The sequence below is a fragment of the Bactrocera latifrons genome, unplaced genomic scaffold (genome assembly GCF_001853355.1).
Source record: "Bactrocera latifrons isolate USDA-ARS-PBARC rearing strain unplaced genomic scaffold, ASM185335v1 scaffold_441, whole genome shotgun sequence".
Lineage (NCBI taxonomy): Eukaryota > Metazoa > Arthropoda > Insecta > Diptera > Tephritidae > Bactrocera > Bactrocera latifrons.
In genome coordinates this window covers 111,761-132,157 of record NW_017537092.1, presented here as the reverse complement: position 1 = coordinate 132,157, position 20,397 = coordinate 111,761, and the positions used below count along the sequence as shown (strand labels likewise).

The window sequence follows — 20,397 nt, the reverse complement described above, 5'->3', positions numbered from 1 at the left end:
AAATACATAATAATAAAATTTTATTAACGATAAACATATTAGTAAATTCTTATATAGTACATATTCTAAGCCTGTATAAGCAAATATTATTTAACAATACGCACATCAATACGTACATTGCGTGCACATATATGTACAAAGATATTGACTTCGTATACCGCCTTTACGAGTACTTATATACAAGGACATACGGATAAATCCGCAATAGAAAATATATAAAATCGCAACTACTTAAATACAATAGAGCGGTCATTTAAGCTTACTTACTGGTACTCAAAAAAGTTTTCGGTTTTCGGTATTTATGAGATATATCTCATCAAATTTAATTCTAAATTATTATTTATTCTAAATGAACACAGATTCAAAAGAATCTAAATCAGATTAGTTTCTTACAATTCCAAAAATGGCTGACGACGATAAACAAAGCACACCTGCAGAAACTACAAGCTCTAAGCACTGGCTCGAAAGGTACGAAAAGGAAAGGGTTATGATAGAAAAGCCATTAAAAACTTTATTCYATTTGCCAAAAATTCAACAAGAAACTAGCCAGGAATTTCAAAACTTATACTCGACAGTGGCCAATTGTTTATCAGTGTTAGAAACACAAAATATCTCCACAGAATCGGGGGACCCTATGATAGTAACCATTTGCGCAGAAACACTGCCTGATCCTGCGCTACTACGATGGGAACAATCTCTAGTGGAAAGAAAAATAATGCCCAACTGGCAGCAGATGAAAACATTCCTCACTGCCCAATACGAGATAGCTGAGCGAATAGACAAAAAAACTGTAAAGCCAAAAAGTCATCATCATGACTGTCAAATCAAAGTAATCAATGGCCATTATTGTGTGAACTCTGTAAGGGAGGTCATAAATTAAGATCTTGCGAGAGATTCAAAAAATTATCCGTTTCAGATAGAAACAATCTGGTCCGTCAGCACAAACTTTGCATAAACTGTCTCATATGACAAAAGACTGTGAAAGCAAATTCAATTGTGTATACAGTGTATATACGGGGTTAGTCGCTACAACCACATCAAGTAATCCCGAAAAAAGGGAAGAACACCCATGTTGCTCTAAAGTAGCAAAAATTCAAGCGATTCATTCAGAAAATGAAAGTAGAATTCTTTTACTCACTGCGGTCATCACCGTTGAACATAAAGGTGATTTATTCAAACTAARAGCGTTAAGAGATCAAGCCTCTCAAAGATCCTTTATATCATCAAAGGTTCAAAATCGGCTAAAATTGCCAATAAAACATTCCAATTTTCAAATTTCGGAAATGGGCGGAAGAATTATTCAAAATACAAATAAAATATGCCCAATCACAATAGTTTCTCCGAATGCGGATATACGAATAGATGCACAAGCCATCGTTCTACYGCAACTTACAAATTTGCTCCTGGGCTATGAAGTAAATAAAATACACTGGGAAAAATGCTCACAACTCAAGATAACAACTGTCATAMCCCATCACAAATCGACATATTATTAGGCAGTACCTCAAATAATTCTTGAAGGTATCGAGAAAATCTCCAATAAATTGTTAGCCAGAATACAAAATTAATTCTTTCACAACACAAGTGAAAGACATCACAAACGTATACTTAAATAATGAACTTAAAAAATTCTGGGAAGTAGAAGAAGTACCCCAGATTACCCAACTTTCAGAAGAAGACCAGGCATGCGAAGCCTATTACCAGTCCACAACAACAAGAAACGAACAWGRTCGTTATGTTGTGCGACTGCCATTCAAATCCACCTTTCCAGAAACTATAGCTCTAGGCCATTCTAGAATCTCAGCAGTCCAGCAATTTCTAAGCCTGGAAAAAAGCCTCATAAAGAAGAGTGAGCTTAAATCGGCATACGATAATGTGATGGACGAATATCTTGAACTCAATCATATGGAAGAAACTGTACCATATGAAAAAATAGCCAACGGTAGATATTTATCTTTTTACCTTCCACATCATGGGGTAATAAGACCAGATAAAATCACAACGAAAATACGAGAGATGCTCAATGCCTCAAAGTGTACAAGCTCAGGCAAATCACTAAATRATGTATTATACACAGGGCCAACATTACAACCTGATCTCATGTTGCTAATACTCAATTGGCGCATGTTTAGATAAGTTTTTAACGGGGATGTTGAGAAAATATAAATTCTGATGCATGAAGATGACCAAGATTTCCAACGCATAGTCTTCCGCAATTCAATTAAAAGTCCAATTAGCGACTACAAACTCAAAACAGTTACCTTTGGCATCAACTGCGCACCATATTTAGCCATTAGGACTTTACATGAAGTTGCAAAAACCTGTGAAACAAATTTACCTTTAGCAACTTCTGTGTTGCAAACCCAAACATATGTGGATGACACTTTATCAGGTAGCCACAGTATACCATTAGCGCGCGAATCATTATCTCAAGTGATCAAAGCACTAAATTCAGCAGGTTTTCCCTTAAAGAAAATTACATCAAATCATCCCGAAATATTAAAAGATATAAAAAAGGAAGACTTATTAGATACAAATTTCCTCAAATTTGAAAAAKCTAGTACAACCAAAACACTAGGGATTCAATGGAATGCGATAACAGATCAATTCTCATATACAATTGAGTCAATATCTGCAATGTCCGCCATTACAAAACGACAAATCCTTTCCTCGGTGGCAAAACTTTTCGACCCCGCAGGATGGCTTTCGCCAATAATGATTCAAGCTAAAATTGTGGCAAAATGACATTGAATGGGATGAACAGGTAAAACCTGTACATTTAACAAAATGGGTTCAATTTGCTAACAACCTACATACTATATCAGAAATTCGAATCCCTCGATGGGTAAATTTCACCCCTAACATTAACGCAGAATTACACGGTTTCTGTGATGCCTCTGAAAAGGTTTATTGCGCAACAGTCTACATACGCACTCAGTATGATAGCAAAATAACTTCACATCTTTTGGTAGCCAAAGCCAAAGTTGCACCTTTGAAAACATTAAGCCTGCCACGGCTTGACCTAAATGGTGCTCTTCTGTTAGCAAAATTAATTTCAATAGCTCAAATCCATCTCAAATTAAACGATCACAAAATGTATCTCTGGTCAGACTCAGAAATAGTTCTAGCATGCTTGGAAAAACCACCCTATAATTGGAAGACATATGTATCGAATCGCATATCTCAAATCTTAAACTTAGTTGGCTCAGCAAATGGCAACATGTTACAAGTGCAGATAACCCAACGGATCTTGGGACAAGAGGTTGCAAACCACTTCACCTCACCAGCACTACACTCTGGTGGAAYGGTYSTACATGGCTAACAGAATCCCAAGAATTCTGGCCAAAGTCTCATGCTCGGAATATCATACCTCCGGAAAGTCGGAAAATAGAAAATTTTCATATCACTCCAGAAGAGGATGATATTCTCCACCGATTTTCATCATTTCCGCGAGCACTAATTCCCTTWTATGCACAAATTCATCCATAAACTAAAACAAAGGGTGAAAATAATATCAAACGATTCTTACATACAACTAACATATTCCGACTTGCAACATGCCAAAGTCAGTCTAATCTTGTATACACAAACCCGCTATTTCAGCAACGAGGAATCAAAGTTGTTTGAAAAACGATCTCTCGAAAAGGGAGGCTCACTTCTCGTGTTAAATCCATTCCTGTACGCTAAGGAATTACTACGGGCAAATGGAAGACTAGCTACCTCCAGCCTTAGTTATAATGAAGGACATCCAATCATTATCCCAGAGAAATCCCGTTTCACCTACTTATTTCTAATATATCTCCACCAGCTTACACTGCATGGTGAGCATCGCTTGATGCAACAAATGGTCCGACAAGAGTTCTATATACCGCGACTAAAGCCACAAATTAGAAGAACCATGGCAGCGCTACCACCTGAACGCTGCAACTATGCTTTACCCTTTACCATCACTGGGGTTGATTTAGCTGGACCTTTCCAGATAAAGGCCTCGATGCTAAGGTCTTCCTCATTTAGAAAAGGCAGGCTACTGCGGCTTTTCTTGCAGCATTTGCCCGCTATCTAGAGCTATCTCACCACTCTCGCAAGATCCCTCCGACTTCACAGCCTTAACCCCAGGGCATTTTCTCAAAGGAGCACCCATTCTGGCCATACCTGAGACAGAGGTGGAGTCGCTATCCTTATTAAACAGATGGGAGCGAATTAAAATCCTCCATCATGATTTCAGCAGCCGATGGAAGGAAGACTACATAAAGAACCTTCACAAGAGATACTGGTGGAAAACTTAAGAAAAGGCACCAAAGGTTGGAGACTGCGTCCTTATACAAGACGATTGTCTCCCTCCTACGGAATGGCGAGTCGACCGCATAAAACAATTTCATTATGGGACCGACGGTCATGTTCGAGTAATTGATCTCCGCACTCAAACCGGAACGCTAACCACACCGCTCGTCAAATTATGMTTTCTACCAACCGCCGAAGATAAAGAACCGTAAAACCGAAACCGTTTATAAATCAATAAATCGATAAAACATATAAACCGCTTACCAAATCTAAACTTCGAATAACATAAACGAAACAAAAGACTTAACATAAATGTCTGGCACAAACGTCCATATTATTGTAAATTTCGCAATATATTACTAATATCATCAYTTCTCTCACAGACTAATATGGACGTGGATATGGCATCATCGTCAACGCCAACCATGCGTTCGGCAGTCTCCGCCCCTCGCTCTGAAGCTGCCCCAATAGCAGCACCCCGGACCAACACTGCACCGGCAGCGCCTCGTACAACGACAAGCTCCACCACGACATCGGCTCCGCGTCAAAGCACGACAGCACTACCCGCATTATCAGCGGATCTGCAACGAGAAAAGAATCAAAGAACTCCTGTGACGGCATACCGCCGGCGTGGACCCTCTCGAGCAGAATCCCGTCCCTGGCGCCAAAACCGGGCAACATCAACACGGCGCCATCAACTTAGGCCACAATCGCGCCGGTCAACAGGTCTCAGCAGCGTCGTAGCTACGCTACAGCAACTACAGGGGCTTCTAGGCTAAATACTCGCCTAGGGGGGCCKRGATGGCTAAATGAGTAGCGACGTCGCATCACATTCACATCAATTCACCACACCGAATCAACCATTCAAATCATCACGCGAGAGAACACCACACATTAACACACATACACGCGCATTCATCCAAACGCGATGACATTCTTCATTCTAATTAGAATAAAAGGAAAAGAGAAAGGATGTCGCGCCCCCTTTTTTCGTTACGACGTCAAGCAATCAACACCTTCGCTTTCCGCAGCATCCCGGTTCCGATTCGCTTACCCGAGTTATAATTACAAATATCTGATATTTATTTAACGTTTTTTTTAAAAAACCTACTGATTCCAAATATACATAATTGATCAGTTTATATTTATATAATATTTATTTAACGTTGCTAAACGATCCAATACAATACTTCAGTTCAATTAAACCTATTTTAGTACAAGAAGTGTGAAATGAAAATAAAAGCTTATAACGATTTTGAAATTGGTGCATTTTCTTTTACCTAAAAGTGTGAGTGGCCTGAAAGGTGAGTTATCTGTACACCCATATTCTAATGTCTTTCTAACGCGGTTATAGCCAAGTTAACAACAGCGCGCCAGTCGTTCCTCGAAGGTACGGACAAGTTGATGTCCGCCGCTTGGAGGCAGGTATGTTCAACATCTAGCGGTTTTCCTTCCGGGTGCGACCGGAGAGCCGCGTCGTTGGCGGCTCCCGGTGTATGGGCTTTGACCGCAAGATGGCTGAGTGTAGGGCTAGATCAGATGTCTGCCGAAGGTGCGGTCAAGAAGGCCACAAAAGTTGCAAGTTGCGTCAATGTACCCCATTGWCGCAACTGTGCAATTAAGGGTACGCCAGCTGGGACTCTAATGATGTCAACTGTCGGTCCGATTTTCTGAGCCATTGTTGAGCGCGCCCTAGCCAGACCCTGATGGGAGGAATCTTCCAGCTAAACTGTCAGTGCTCTTATGCCGTAATATGTGAATTGGGGGTTGCATGGGTGAGGGTGGGTATGGGTGGCTGTGGTATTTCCATTCTTCAGGAGCCCTATGCCACCAATGGTGATGTCTGGGGTCTTCCTGGGGGTTTTAAGGTCTTCACATGAGCCGTGCATATGGTATACGTTCGATAGGCTTGGGGGCATAAGCGACATTGATGTGACGCTTAGGAATCAGGCAACAAATGGAAAGATCAAATGGTGGACGCGTGAAGAGGCGGACTGTCAGGCGCTTGAGGCAAAAGTTTCAAACGCTCCCGACCCTCCAATTCTGATAGGCTGCCCTAGCTTAGGTATGAATTTAATTGTAAGGATAGGGAATATAAAGAAATAATAGCGAATGTTACAAAAAACGTCCCCTTTGGTCAGATCTATAAGATCTTCCGGGATCATAAGAGGGAAGATGTCACTTCTCTTCACATCGGTGACACTCTATTATTTCCGTGGAGACAGTGTGCGGGGGTTCTGTTGGGTGCGTTCTTTCCAAGGTCACAGGTACCTCAAGCACAAAAAGTACCTATCCTATCCCTCCATTAGATGATCGAGTACGCCTTTGGCCTGGTTAGGTTCAAACGGTCCCCAGRTTCTGATTATTTGAACAGAGAGATGTGTAAAAGCCAAAGGAAGTTCATTCCGGAATACCAGGAGGCTATTTATAATAAGTGAGTTTGAGAGTGATACTTTCCACGTGAGGGGAAAAGTGCTGGGGTTGTTCCTCTCCTGAAGTCCCCTGATAAGATCAGGGGCAATGCACGGTCTTATCGGGGCATCATTCTCCTTCCAGTACTTGGAAAACTCCTGGAAACAGTCACAATGGAACGGCTTCAGGAGCTGACGCGGGGTATGTGGTCGGATAAGTGGTGTGGATTCAGGAAAGGACGCGGTATAGAGGATGCATGGTTTTATGTTCAGAATGTTGCTAGGGAGAATATCAACAAATATATCCATTGTGGCCTGTGCCACATATGGCGGGAAGCAGCCACGACTCTCTTGGGGTCCCAAAATCTCCTCTCAATTCAGCGTTGTATGATGCTTTCCTGTTTGCTTGTATGTCGCACGGTCTCAACGGATGCAATGCATGTTTTGTTAGGGACACCCCATCTTGAATGGTTTGWCATACAGCTTGCTGGCTGACTGGATTTCATACGATGATGTGGAAAGGGAGGGATATCTAKAGAGCTAGAGGCTTCTGGGTAATAGAGTCAGGTGTAGGTGGTAAGAACGTTGAGACAATAGTCCTAATGGTGGAGTGACCTACGAGTTCATTCGGGACGCTGGGATCGTTGAGGATAACTCGGACTTCAGAGTTTGTGTGAGCTTGGATTTTCTTTTCACGGGTTGCATTTTTGCATTAGAGACACCTATCTGATAGGTCGGGTTTTTATGGGGCTGGGGTGAAAGATTGGGTGCATATTTTTGGATTTATGGGGATTAACTGGACTGATTGACGATTAGATATTAATGGTGTGATCTCCACTAGTTGGAATACTGAACATTAAAGTCGTTTTCGCGTGAGTTGTTTAAGCGGCGARGGCAGTTTGCTGGGAAYTAAAGTTAGATTTCGTATGAGTGGTGTGTGTATTGGGTCCAACCTCTGGCCACAAGTSCAGAGCTGTACGGAAGGTCAACTGGTAGAAGCTTTGGCTGATCTGAGCGGACACTTAATTCTGGTTTCACAGGGAGTAGGAGCATTTGGGGTTTACTCCAACCTGCTCATGTGGATTGGCCCCTCGGGGAGGTCAGTGGTGGTTATGGTTAAAACCGAAATGCGGGAATAATTTAATTTGTCAGTTGAATGTGGAGCCGCATTGCAGCGGTTGCCGGACTTAAAGTTTGGCAGAGTCTTAGATGGGCCTCGATTCCGACCAAGGTGGTTAATGTGTCCACTCCACACTGGCATTTTAATACTGAAAATGCCTAACATTCTCAGGGCGTTGAGCAATACATTGATTTGATCCGTTTTGATTTTGAGCACCGGATGTTTACAACAGTGACGTGGGTGCCCAGCGAGAGCGACGTCTGTTTTTTTGATGACAGGAGATTTTTCGTATAGCGCTCGTTCACCACTAGACCCATTTGCTTCGCTGCCTTATCCATTTAGGAGGAAGCAGATCAAAGCGGGGATTGTTAAGGCCAATGATGTCAATATCATCAACATACGCCAGCAGCTGTTCACTCTTATAGAAGATTGTACCTTCTCGGTTTAGTTTTGCAGCACGAATTACTTTCTGAAGAAGAAGGTTGAAGAAGTCACACGAAAGAAAGTCGCCTTGTCTGAAATCCCGTTTGGTACCGAACGTCTCGGGGAGGTCCTTTCCCATCCTGAGTTTACACAGTTACACAGCCGTATTAGTTTTGCGGGAATACCAAATTCAGAAATCGCGGCATAAAGGCAGCTTATTTTCGTGCTGCTAAAAGCAACTTTCAAATCGACGAAGAAGTGGGGAGTGTCGATTTTCTTTTCACGGGTTCTGTCCAAGATTTCGCGCATGGTGAATATCTACACTGATAAGTTCCAAGCAGTTTTTCGACAATTTTCTTTTATCTCTCACCCAATACGCTCGATAGAACGCGATGTTGCTTATCCCACGGAAGTAGGCGTGGATTGTGAATGATTTCATCTCACCATATTTAACAAAAATATTTTAATTTTACGTTGTAAAAATTAACGATATCCTTCCATATTTATTAAATTCCACTTCAGTTGTTCATTTTGCAGTACACAAATTAAGAAGCAATTAATAAATAACAGGATAAAACTTTGCGCCAATAACGTTTAGTGCATAACGTAAGAGAGTGTGTTTTACTCACAACAGTGTATCTTTGTGCCTAAAATGGACACATTTCAGCGAAAACTAGGTCTAGTCCCTAAATAACTAATGTCAGGATTTTCGAAAGTTTTTAGCAACTCTAAAGTACTTCCCTGGCTTTGATTCTTGCTTGTTGGAAGAGTATAAAATGTTCCGTTGCACCCGAACTTAGTCTTTCTTACTTATTAACTTAAATTTCGTGCGAAAACCCGTTTGCCAAAATATTTTGTTTTAGGTTTGTAGATCTGTCAATGAAATCTGTGCCAAATGTCACATCAAAATAATCATTAGTGTTTAGTATACGTTTTTCTTTTAAAAGTACATAAAGTACATTCGGCGATTTTAAGGATGAATAAATTTATTCAATTTATTCTCTGAAATTTTCCGAAAACAGCGTCGCGTTAATGTATGTAAAACAATGTTTTCTGAATATCACGATGTCATGAAACATATTATTATTGGCGATGAGTCTGAGAACTACTTGTATGTTTGCGACCCGKAAATAGAAGATCAATCGCCGAATATCGTTGCAAAGGTAGGCTGAAGCCCAAAAACCCACGTCATAAAGTAAGATTATGTTGAAAGTTTATTCGATTATTGAGGCACGGTGCACTTCGAAGTCCTTCTGACTGGCTATTTGAGTGATGTGCGTCGTTTGTGCGAAGCTATTCGAGGCCGTGATTATAGACCGACAACTCTTGTTGATGTTGGCTTAACATCAGGGAATGATGTCCTAATGGCAGCTAGCAAGCTAAAAGTCAAACTGGACCAAAATATTTAATTGATAAGATTGAGTATGTAGAGGAATCATAAAAATATAGACTAATTAACAACTGCGAATGTAAAATTGACAAAGGGCTAAAGCACAAAAATAAATGTCTTTTATAAGTCAATGGAATTAAAATATGAAACCAGGAATATAGGAAAAATATGCTAAGTTTACTTTTAAGGGTACGGTAAATAATAACGTAATATAATATGAGGTATTTTTATACTAAAAAATAATAAATAAGTATAATAAATCCCTCTCGTACCATTTCAGGTTTAAATAAGTTACTAACAGAAATAATATATGGGGAGTGACCAAAATTATCATTCATTAATACAGTGTCTGTAGGGGTACTTAAATTATTTATATTGCTCGAATTCGGTTCTATTATCTTAAATGGTTTAGGAAATATGTGCATTAAATTTAGTGTGTAAAACGTCAACCAGATGATTGGAATCCAAGCAATTTTGTATATACATATACTTTATATAATTCATCCACTGGCAGACACATAAGGTTTGTTAGAAAAACGGAAATCATTATATACATGCCACATTAAAAACCCAAACACGGAACTTCGAAAATGCTCATATTAGTTTGTAAGCGCTAGGTCAAGTTTCCGCTTAAATATACCAATTTTAGGCACAAAGATACACCGTTCTGAGTAAAACACCGCATATGCGGTACAAAGTCACCCGGAAGTTCGAACATACTGTGTGTATACGATATATTGGGGCTAAGAGAAGTATTGCTCCGGTTCAACCCATTTTTGCACACACAGAGAAAGATTATACCTGAATTTCAATTACATATTTCACACATTGTCTAATATTTTCGATCAAAAGTCAATATTAGATACTTGAGTCCAAGTATACGGTGTCTAAGTGCTTGCACTGTTTTTGAAGGATTTGAATAACTTTTGAATTTGAATAATCAAGTGGAATTTAAAATTGTGTAGTAGACGTGGTTGTTATCCGATTATGTTCATTTTCGTGCTGTAAAATAACAATATGAGGAAAATTGTACGTACCAAATTTTGTCGAAATTGGTTTGTCGAATAATGAGATATGGGATTTCCTCAAAAATGGGCGGTGCCACGCTCTTCGTCTAATTTTCACAACGGTTCTGATAAAGGCTTCTTATACCATCTCGAGATTAAAATCTAATATCTCTAGCGTATTTTCTAACCGTAGCTTTATGTGGGAAGTCTTCCTATAAGATTTATACCCAGCAAGTTTGGTTGTTGTAGCTTAGTGGTTTCAGATATGATTAAACTTCCGATTACGCCCATCTACTCGTATTTTTTTTTCCTTTGTGAGGAAACCATATATGTATCTATCTCGCTTAGTTTTAAGTGATAAGTACAATCATTGGCAACAGGTTGCAAAACCTAATGGTCATTTCTGTACAAAAAAAATTTTGAAAAAGTGAGGTGCCCTCAAATAAGTTTAATGTACATATCTCCTAAACTATTATACTAAAGCAACAACTAAATTTGCTCGGCGCAAATATTATAATAACTAATATCGACAATATAAAAATGGATGAAATCGGAAGATATCACACATCTATTGATCCGGTCGACCGTTTTCCATTAAATATAGTGCGTGCCATTTTTCTCATATTCTTATATTACAGTGTTAAAATAGGCAAAATCAGACAAAAGCTGACTTCCTACAAAACACAATATTAAAATCCATTTGGTTCTTTCACTATCCAGTACACAAAACAAAATGTAATTAATATAATAGGATACAATATTTCAGTAATAATTCCATAAAAGTATGACACCTAATGATCAAAAATTGTCCAAATCCAATCAAAGCTGTTCAAGCCCTTAGGTAGCGCATATGTGGACCCTGAGACCATATAATCCAAATATAAAGATTTTTAAACTTCCAGGTGACTTTTTGTTGAATATGTGGGCCAATATTTCAGTTATTTGAATGAAAATTACAGAACGTATTTTTCTCTTGCTGACTGAAATTGATGAAACAGGGCGTAAGCTTGATCTATCCCCATATAACTATTACCAGGGTTTTCGAAAATCCTGATGATTGTGCTCCACACGATTGATGATTGTATGTGAGCTACCTTAACGAAATTCAGGGAACATATACTTAGTATGTAKCATGATAATAGTTAATAGATAAAATCGTGTCGATACTATCCTAACTCCGATATACTATGTACATATTATGTAATAAATTTAGTTTTTCTAACAAATCTTGTGCCAAGTTGTCGGTCAATGTAAGATTTATGTATATACTCCTGCATTTTAATTTTCGTGAGTTTAAAAGAATATATTCACCTTGTTTCAATGTTGTATTTTGGTCTTTTTATAAATAAGAACTGTGGAAGTAAGTTGACGAAAACACTTTTCACCCAGGGAGCCATTCGGTGAGTTTGTGGAGAACGAAAATGTACATTCAGAACGACGACAGTTACACAAATACTGTGGAGTAAGAGTAAAAGTATATACAATAATTTCATATTTACGTCTAAATAATGGCATTTAGTACTTACCTAATTGACACTAATATCATTGCAAATATCAGATATTTTCCTAAAAGTGGTACAACTAGCGAAGTAGGAGGTATAATTTCAACTACTAGGAGAAAAAACACATGCAAGCTGATAAGTATAGAGATAGATAAAGTGACCTAAAAGAAATAAAATATATTGTTGTATTAATATTTTCATTATAAACAAAATATTTATCCTTTTTTATATTGATATTTCTATACAAATTTATTCAATGTTATTCATATAATAGGTTAAAATCCCTGCATATTGATCATGGTATCAACGAAGCCAAATTAATATATTAATAATCTTTTTTTGACAGATCAAGATGTCATGTTATTTTTTCAGTATTGTTTGGCGTTTGATCGAGTAAGGACCTTTACCCGAACATTTGGTTTGTCGGTGATGGAATGATCATTAAAAATTTCTTTAAAAATGTTTCTGAAAAGAACAAGTRAAGGGTGGAGTTATGTGTGGAAGTTCACGCAAGTGAATTTAGTTCTCCGATTGACATTCACTTGGGGGTGGCCAAAAATGATTCTTTTACATATGACTCATGCAGCTCACGACTTCCGTTCCTAGACCTAGTATCCTCTGGGTAGCTAAAGAATATCCCTTTGAAGGCRAGCTAAAGTGAGAATGCGTAACATCCCCTTCACAGGGTTGTACGATGGATTTGGAACCCGTCACATAAAAATACGCCCTCAATGAAAAATAAAAACCAGCCTCGGATGCGAGACCCCCCTTTTGATGACGATGCCTCTTTGGGAGCATACATCTGGAATATCCGGTCCCTTAATTGGGAAGGTGCTGCTGCTCAGCTGGATGTCCACGTTAGAGTGAAGGCTGAAATTACCTCCGCGCAAGAAATGGACGGGAAAAGGAAGAAGCGAGCACGTCCTTGTGGCATTTACTACAGTGGCCATATAAAGGAGCAAAAATTTGTTGTGGGAGAGAGACTCCGTCGCCGAGTTCTATCATGGTGGATAAACGTCTCGCCACAATCCGCATCAAAGCGAGGTTCTTCAAAAGGATGATGTGACCAAAATTGCCTTCTATGAGCGTTCTGATAGCACCTTTGCAAGCTGCCTCCGCCACGCTGTCAAAATCGTGCTTTTCTGAGGCCCGATATATGGTTATTTGTAGTACTAGATTCCAGCACAAGAAAATACATCAAGCTACCTGGCTGCCTCAGGATCGAAAAAGCACGAACCATATCGATCATGTTGTGATAGACGGAAGACACGTCTCTTACTTTTTAAGTGTATCTTGCTCCAGACTGGATAAGAAGCAAAGCAAATAGGTCTGATAGTGAGCGATGGCAAAACAAAATATCTTATGTCGTCAACGAACAGTCTTCACACTCACGGCTTGGCCCTCCCGTCACTGTTGGCAGTCATTACTTTTAAGTCGTAGATAGTCTTGGAACCACCAACAACACCAAAAGCAACGTCAGCGTCGAAATGCAACGCAGAATATCTCTTGAAAACAGGTGCTATTTCGAACTAAGTAGGCACTTCAGAACTAAAGTCCTCTTTCGACGAACAAAAACCAAACTCTATAAGTCACTTATTTTTCCCGTCCTGCTATAGAGAGAAAGGTTCAGCGAAAGATTTATGCTCCTTTGCGCGTTGGCGAGGGCAAATATCGCACTTGATGGAACGATGAGTTGTATGAGATATGTGACGACATTTACATAGCTCAGTGAATTGAAAGACAGCGGCTACGCTGACTGGACTATGTTGTCCGGATGGGCGAAAATACTCCAGCTCTGAAAGTATTCGTCGCAGTACCCGACGGGAGAAGTAAGCGTGTAAGCGTCAGTGTGTCCGTAATGGCTATATAAAAGAAATTGACTTTCGCACATTATGCCATCGAATGTACTTTTACAGAAATAAAAAGTCTTATTGATATCCCGATTTGTTTAATGTAAAAAAAAACTTATGCAGCGCTCTTTTTGGAAAACCTTTTATACTTGTATAATAAACTTTTGCTTTTTCTTTCGTTAAAAACAATAAGCAATAGACAACCATATATTTACCTACTATGCTTGTTTAACAGAATGAAGCGCATACGATTACGCAATTTTTATACTCTTGCAATATGCTGCAGCAGATAATGTAATATAATAGTTTTTATCACATCACATGTTCGATGTTTATAACACCTAAAGCTAATCGACACAGATATACATATATATACATAGGTGGAAGTTTTGAGAATAACAAGACAAGTTGAATATCGAGAGCCACAGAGAAAGTGTCATKAACGGTAGGTTTGCACTGTATTGTAAGGACGCCTACCATGCCATATGTCTTCAGGCATAGTCGCGATGTTCAAGTGCAACCAACTCTTCTCTTTGTCTGCAGTTATCGGTTATCGTGGCAAAAACGTAAAAGTATACCACTCAGCAAATCCTGAAGAGTTGGACCAGTTGGACATCGTTCAGTGAGACTCCAGTTATGGTCTGTACATAAGTTTCGAACACCACGCGGATCTTTGCTGGCAGTAGCAACTGGAAGCGTGGTTGCACGGAGCCTATGTGTACGAGTTCTGCTTACACCGTCATAAATTAAATGCATTTTTTTGATAGGACTTGATTCGCAATCATACTACGCTCTAGTCAATGAACTTGCTGTGAGGCCAGTGTATAAGACTCACCTAGTTCCGTTGCCTTTCGTCGCAAAAGCAACACTACAATATAATGGCCAACTGAAGTACGGTTATGAGGGGTGTCGAGGATCTGTCCACATTCGTTCATTGTCAGATCTTCAACCACCACTATTTCCTACGTTGGACACTAGTTCCTCCAGCATTTCCTGCCTAGCGAAATGGTGAAAGTGAGTGAGTGATTCCTGCGCAGTAAAGGTAAGTGCTGCTAGACCACCCAACAACAATTTAGCGACCAAAGAGTTAACAAAAACACCCTCATTTTGGTTAACGTCAAATTACCCCGTTGGAAATGTTACTTAATATATGAAGTCCTACTGTCACGGTATTTGTTGCCAAGTTATTCCGATTGAATTTTTTGAAACTCGGTAGGCTTACCGGTAGATCTTCAGATCAGTAAACATTTATTTTCATTCCTTTATTTGGGTTCATCTCAAATATGATCTTTTTATTTTATTTTTTTAGAACAAAAGTTTTTGTTATTTTTTCATAATTCAGCACAAAAAAATACTTGCAATTCTATATTTTCATACTTATACGATTAAGCCCTGACGGTAGGAATGAAAATAAGTCTTCCTTTTTTATTCATTATGCCAATTATTCTCATGGGGAAATTAACCTTATTATCCATTAAGATCTATACACTTTTGCATGTGTTTGAACCAATTGAGGTGTTGACTTCTTAGTTTATATTTTACAAACAGGACCATATGAATGATGACACATAAAATCGACTTGTGAGAGCTTGTATTGTCGTAGTGAAGCGTGATCCTCACGACTGGCAACCAGATAGCTGTTTATCATTCATTTATTTTTCTACGAGGTTCTAGTCGTACGGTTGTAATATATCCAGTTGCTACAAAAAAAGGACAACTGTTTGCTTGGAAGTGCTTTGTGCGCGCCCACCCCTTGTAGGGTTCGAATCATTTTAAAACAACCATGCAGTCGACCGATCTTTACTTCCTGGCGCATACACTTATGTCCACGTTTAATCATCTCACATAATTTCATAGACGTGTATCGATGCACAGCTATGTATCTATTTTTTTAAATTTCTCCCGAGCAATCGACACGATCCTTTTTTGCGCCATCAAAAAATTGTGGTCTATGAAGTAAATTTTTTTTATTCTGACAAAAGTTAGCGTTCAATAAAATCAGCATGTGTTGACGAAAGCATCATTTGGGTAAATTTGAGTTGATCAAGTATGAGTGAACGATTAGCGACAAGTCGACACGATATGAGCGTTAAGATCGCATGTACCGTAACAATTTCTATGCAGTTTGTTGTTGTAGCTTGCTTCCGTTGTCATTCGTTTTAGTCAAAATCTTCCTTTCCCTGTTACTCACATTACATTTTTGTAGTTCATAATTAGTTGCATTTTGTTATTTGATCAATATGGAGGGTATCATTGAGCTGTCTGCCCGACGAAAGGAAAAAAGCAATATTTTTAACATATTGACAGAAATTGTGAAAGGGGATGGTGTTGCTTCGGATGGATTTTTATACTGCCGGTCTTGTCATAATATTGTAAAATACTCACCGACATAAATGCTGCAAGTTGCTTAAAGAGACAACATTGTTGACTACTGCGAAAAGATGAAAAGGTGCCACAGGACTACCAACCCTTTCTTTCAGCAATCAATGGCAATGGATTTAGGAACATCGCAAAGTTCCTAATCAATATTGGTGGGAGATAGAAGGAAGGAGTTGATCTCGATGACCTGCTGCCTGATGCAACAGTGGTGTCTCGAGCTACGCTAAAGTTGGCGGATGAAAAAAAAAAATTAGTAAAGATGAGATAGCCGAAGTTGCTTATAGTGGTGGAGCAACTGCCACAGTTGACTTGTGGACGGACAGTTACGTCCGTCGGAACTTTCTTGGTGTCACCTTGCACTACCAAAAATATTTAAAATTGGTGGATCTAATTTTAGGTGTTAAGTCAATGAACTTCGAGCGTTCAACTAGCACAAACGTTTTAAATAAGTTGAACACTTTGTTTGCTGAATTCAGCATATACATATATATTGGACAAAATGAAGTTCGTTACTGATAGAGGTCCAAATATCGTCAAAGCTTTGCAGAACAATATTCGGTTAAACTGCAGCAGCCATTTGCTTGCCAAGAAAGAAAGCTAACTTACAGCATCATTTACAAACCTCCTAAAAAACCGAATTTGTTGGGATGGAACTCAAATTTCACAATTTTTAAGTCCATTGTGGACAATTGGTTCATCATTAATGAAATTCTGAAAGAAAAACAAGAAAGCAAACGGTTGTTGCTTATAAACATTTCAACGATGAAACAATTGGTAGATTCATGTAGGGATTTAGAAATCATTTTTAAGAAGCTTCAATTTTGCAGATGGCTACCGCCTCTGTTAACATTAAGAGAAAAGATTCTTAATAATGTTGATGAAATCTGGATTCCAAATATTTGTGTGTGGCAAAAAGCTGCTTGATTCTGGTTTCCATCTGCGTTACAAATGCAGCCCAACGATCAAGATGCAATAAAAAAATTTTGTATTTCACAAATTAAGTACTTGGACATAAACAAGTTCTGCTAAAATTAGCCCAAGCACACCAAATTGCGATACTTCAGAACTTTCATTTGAAAGCTCAACTGTTTCAATTGACATGTGTTCAACAAGTACACAAGGATCAAAATGTTTCTTTTTTCCCCTAACCTAGTAGCTGGAAGGCTACTGTAGAGAAATTGTTGACATAGGAGATGAATTTGATGTTTTAAAATGGTGGAATGATAAAGAACAAACATATCCAAGACTCTCAAAATTCGCACTTAAAGTCCACTCAATGCCGGCAAGTAGYGCAGCTGCAGAGCGCGGATTTTCTCTGGCTGGAAACGTGATCACTGAAAAGAGGAACCGTCTTTGTTCAAAATCGGTCGACAGCCTAATATTTTTAAATTCTTATTGTAAAGCTTTTGACCATAGATTCCTTTCAACAATCTTTTAATATAATTTCTTAATTTACGTATGTATGTAAACATAATTAGGTTTTTCATACTATAAATTTTAAATCAGAATATGTATGTAATATGCGATGCAACCAATGAATATGTTCCTTATTCATTTTAAAATAAAATGAAAACGTGAAAATAAACCCTTGCTGTGAAAACATATTAATATTGTTGTCTTTCACCTTCTTCTTCTCACATTTTTTCTGTGCAGAAAAAGTGCTGCTTGCTACGCGCATGAGTAAAATCATACGAGTTTATTTTGCGAGTTGAGTGTTGGTCTTGATCAAAGCTATGATTGTTGAACCGAATGAGCAAGCGCCCGAAATCATTATATTGAACACGAGCTGAACAAACTTGGAGTGAAACAAAAAATCGCACACATCCGAGAAAATTTAAAATCAACAACGAAAATGTGAGCGCATGCAAGTTTGATCGGCTGACCCGGATGATTATTCGGGTGTTGAGCGCGTACGAATGTTTTTCATTCATCCGATGCCGTTCTTTGACATATACTAATCATAGTTATACCTATAGTTGCCTCGATTTTATGATAGATCACAGTACGTTTTGGCAATATTAGTTTGTGYACAGCAACAATAGTTTTTTGGAGTGATCTACGACGTCGATTGAATACAACATACCATCGATAACCACTGGTCCTTGATGGAGCTACATCGTTTAAAACTGAATTAAGTCTATCGATGCACAGTAGGTGAGTTAATTCACGTCCAAAGTTGTAAAAAATATTTGCGCGAAAATGTTCGCGGTTTAGTTTTATTTTTAGGCTGAGATGTATATTTCAAGTCACTGGAAGCAACACAAATAGCGGTCGTATGWGAAGAATTTGAATTGTGTACTCGTACGGATGTTTTTAGAGCATTTGCGCAAACACTCCTCTATTCAGGAGTACCACGCTATATTATCTGGGCTGAAGGAAAAAATGTGTGTCCCGTAAGTAAGGCACACTAGTTGATGTATGCCTCGGCAAATTCATATCAAATATTTTGGGTCGTGTATACATAGTTTATCCAGGGCAGACTAAGTGTTTTTATCTGCGGCTGAGGTTGGTTAATGTCCCCTGAACATTGTTATTTTAAGAAGCATATTGTGCAATAAGCTTGCTAGAAGATGGCAGTCATGGTGACAGTTTGCTTGCTGAACAACATTGCAAAAAAGACAATCCTCTTATATCTACTACAAGATGGGTTCCAAAGTAAAAAGGAATCTAGCGCCCTCTGGTGGCGCTATTTATATGTCGACTGGTGAGTTTGAACCTGGATCTTTATTGATTGCCCAGTAAGAACTTCATGACATTTCAAATTTTATTTCATTATCGGTGAGAAAATGAGCTTCGAACAAAGAGCCAACATTAAATTTTGTTTTGAAATTTTTAAAACTTTTACCGAAACCTTTGAATTGATGAAACAAGTTTATAACGATAATTGCCTATCCCATAGCAGAGTGCACAAGTGGTTTCAACCTTTTCAAAGTAGTCGTGGGGACATAAATGGCGATCAACATGTGGGCCAATCAAAATCCGTGATCACCGGAAATTAGATTGAAACTGTTCGTGAATTCATCAAAATTAATTCGAAATCGTCATTGAAATTCGTGGAAATGGAATTGAACATCGATTTATCACCTTTTTATCGAACATTTTTGCTTAACACAGATATGTGCAAGTTAACGGCAGCAGCCACACAGACACTTTACGACAAATGTAAACAAATTGCGTCTTCCCACAGTATTACTGCTTGGTCAGCAGAATAATTTAATTAATAAGAAATTAATATATCATTTTTTTTGATAAGTAAGCATAATTCAATATTCCATTATTTGTTTCGATAATGAGAATAATTGGAAATTTAATGCTCTGGCATTTCATCACTTAATGTAATGCCAAAGCATCTTTAGTAATAAGCCGTTACATATAGAATTATAAGAATATAAATATAAGTGAATTGACTAATAAAGCCCAGAAGATATTCTGCAGGTGACCAGCGAGCACCGGAGTACCGACTCAAACCAACACGTTGTGTTTAGTTTCTACCGCGCATAGCGGAAAAGCATTTTTTTTCAATTCTTCCCAAGAATGAAGTTAATTGGCGCCCAACGTTGAAGGATCGTGTCGGCACGAGAGAAATGTATCCCTAGTGCCGGAACGGTCGCGATTAGTGAACACCAGTACCAAAACCAGCAAACGTACATAAACCTCGTGCGAGAGGTTTCAAATAACGCATTAAAAAAATTTAAAAAGCAAGTATCCCAAAAATAGGGAGAAAAGTTAAAACACAAAAACAAACTAAAACAAATGCCAGTGAAAACTCCGCACCAAAAGCAATAAAGCAACGAAGTGACAATCGCAGGATAATAAAAACAATAATTTTAAAAAAATTGTTAAATAATGGATTTAAATATCAATAACTAAAATAATTAATTAAAACATAATTAATCATCAAAATACAAAATTACCAAAACAGAAAGACTGATTTAAATCACACAAGACAAAAATAAAGTGAAAAAATAGTAAACATCATTAGGCATTGCACGCCAAGCAGCGGCATAGCCATCGAGGGAACCAAACGACGAAAA

At 38.5% G+C, this 20,397-nt stretch overlaps 1 protein-coding gene across 2 annotated transcripts in view; it reads right to left on the bottom strand.

Annotated features, from left to right (window-relative positions):
• Positions 1-20,397, bottom strand: part of LOC108972983 (acetylcholine receptor subunit alpha-like) — a gene marked incomplete at its 5' end in the record, with an annotated part of 102,145 nt that overhangs the window by 59,355 nt on the left and 22,393 nt on the right. The window contains 3 exon segments of one of the 2 annotated variants that reach the window (XM_018939957.1): positions 9,353-9,626; positions 11,944-12,087; positions 12,159-12,295. In XM_018939957.1, the coding sequence (XP_018795502.1) occupies positions 9,545-9,626; positions 11,944-12,087; positions 12,159-12,295 (363 nt within the window). 2 annotated transcript variants of the gene reach the window in all.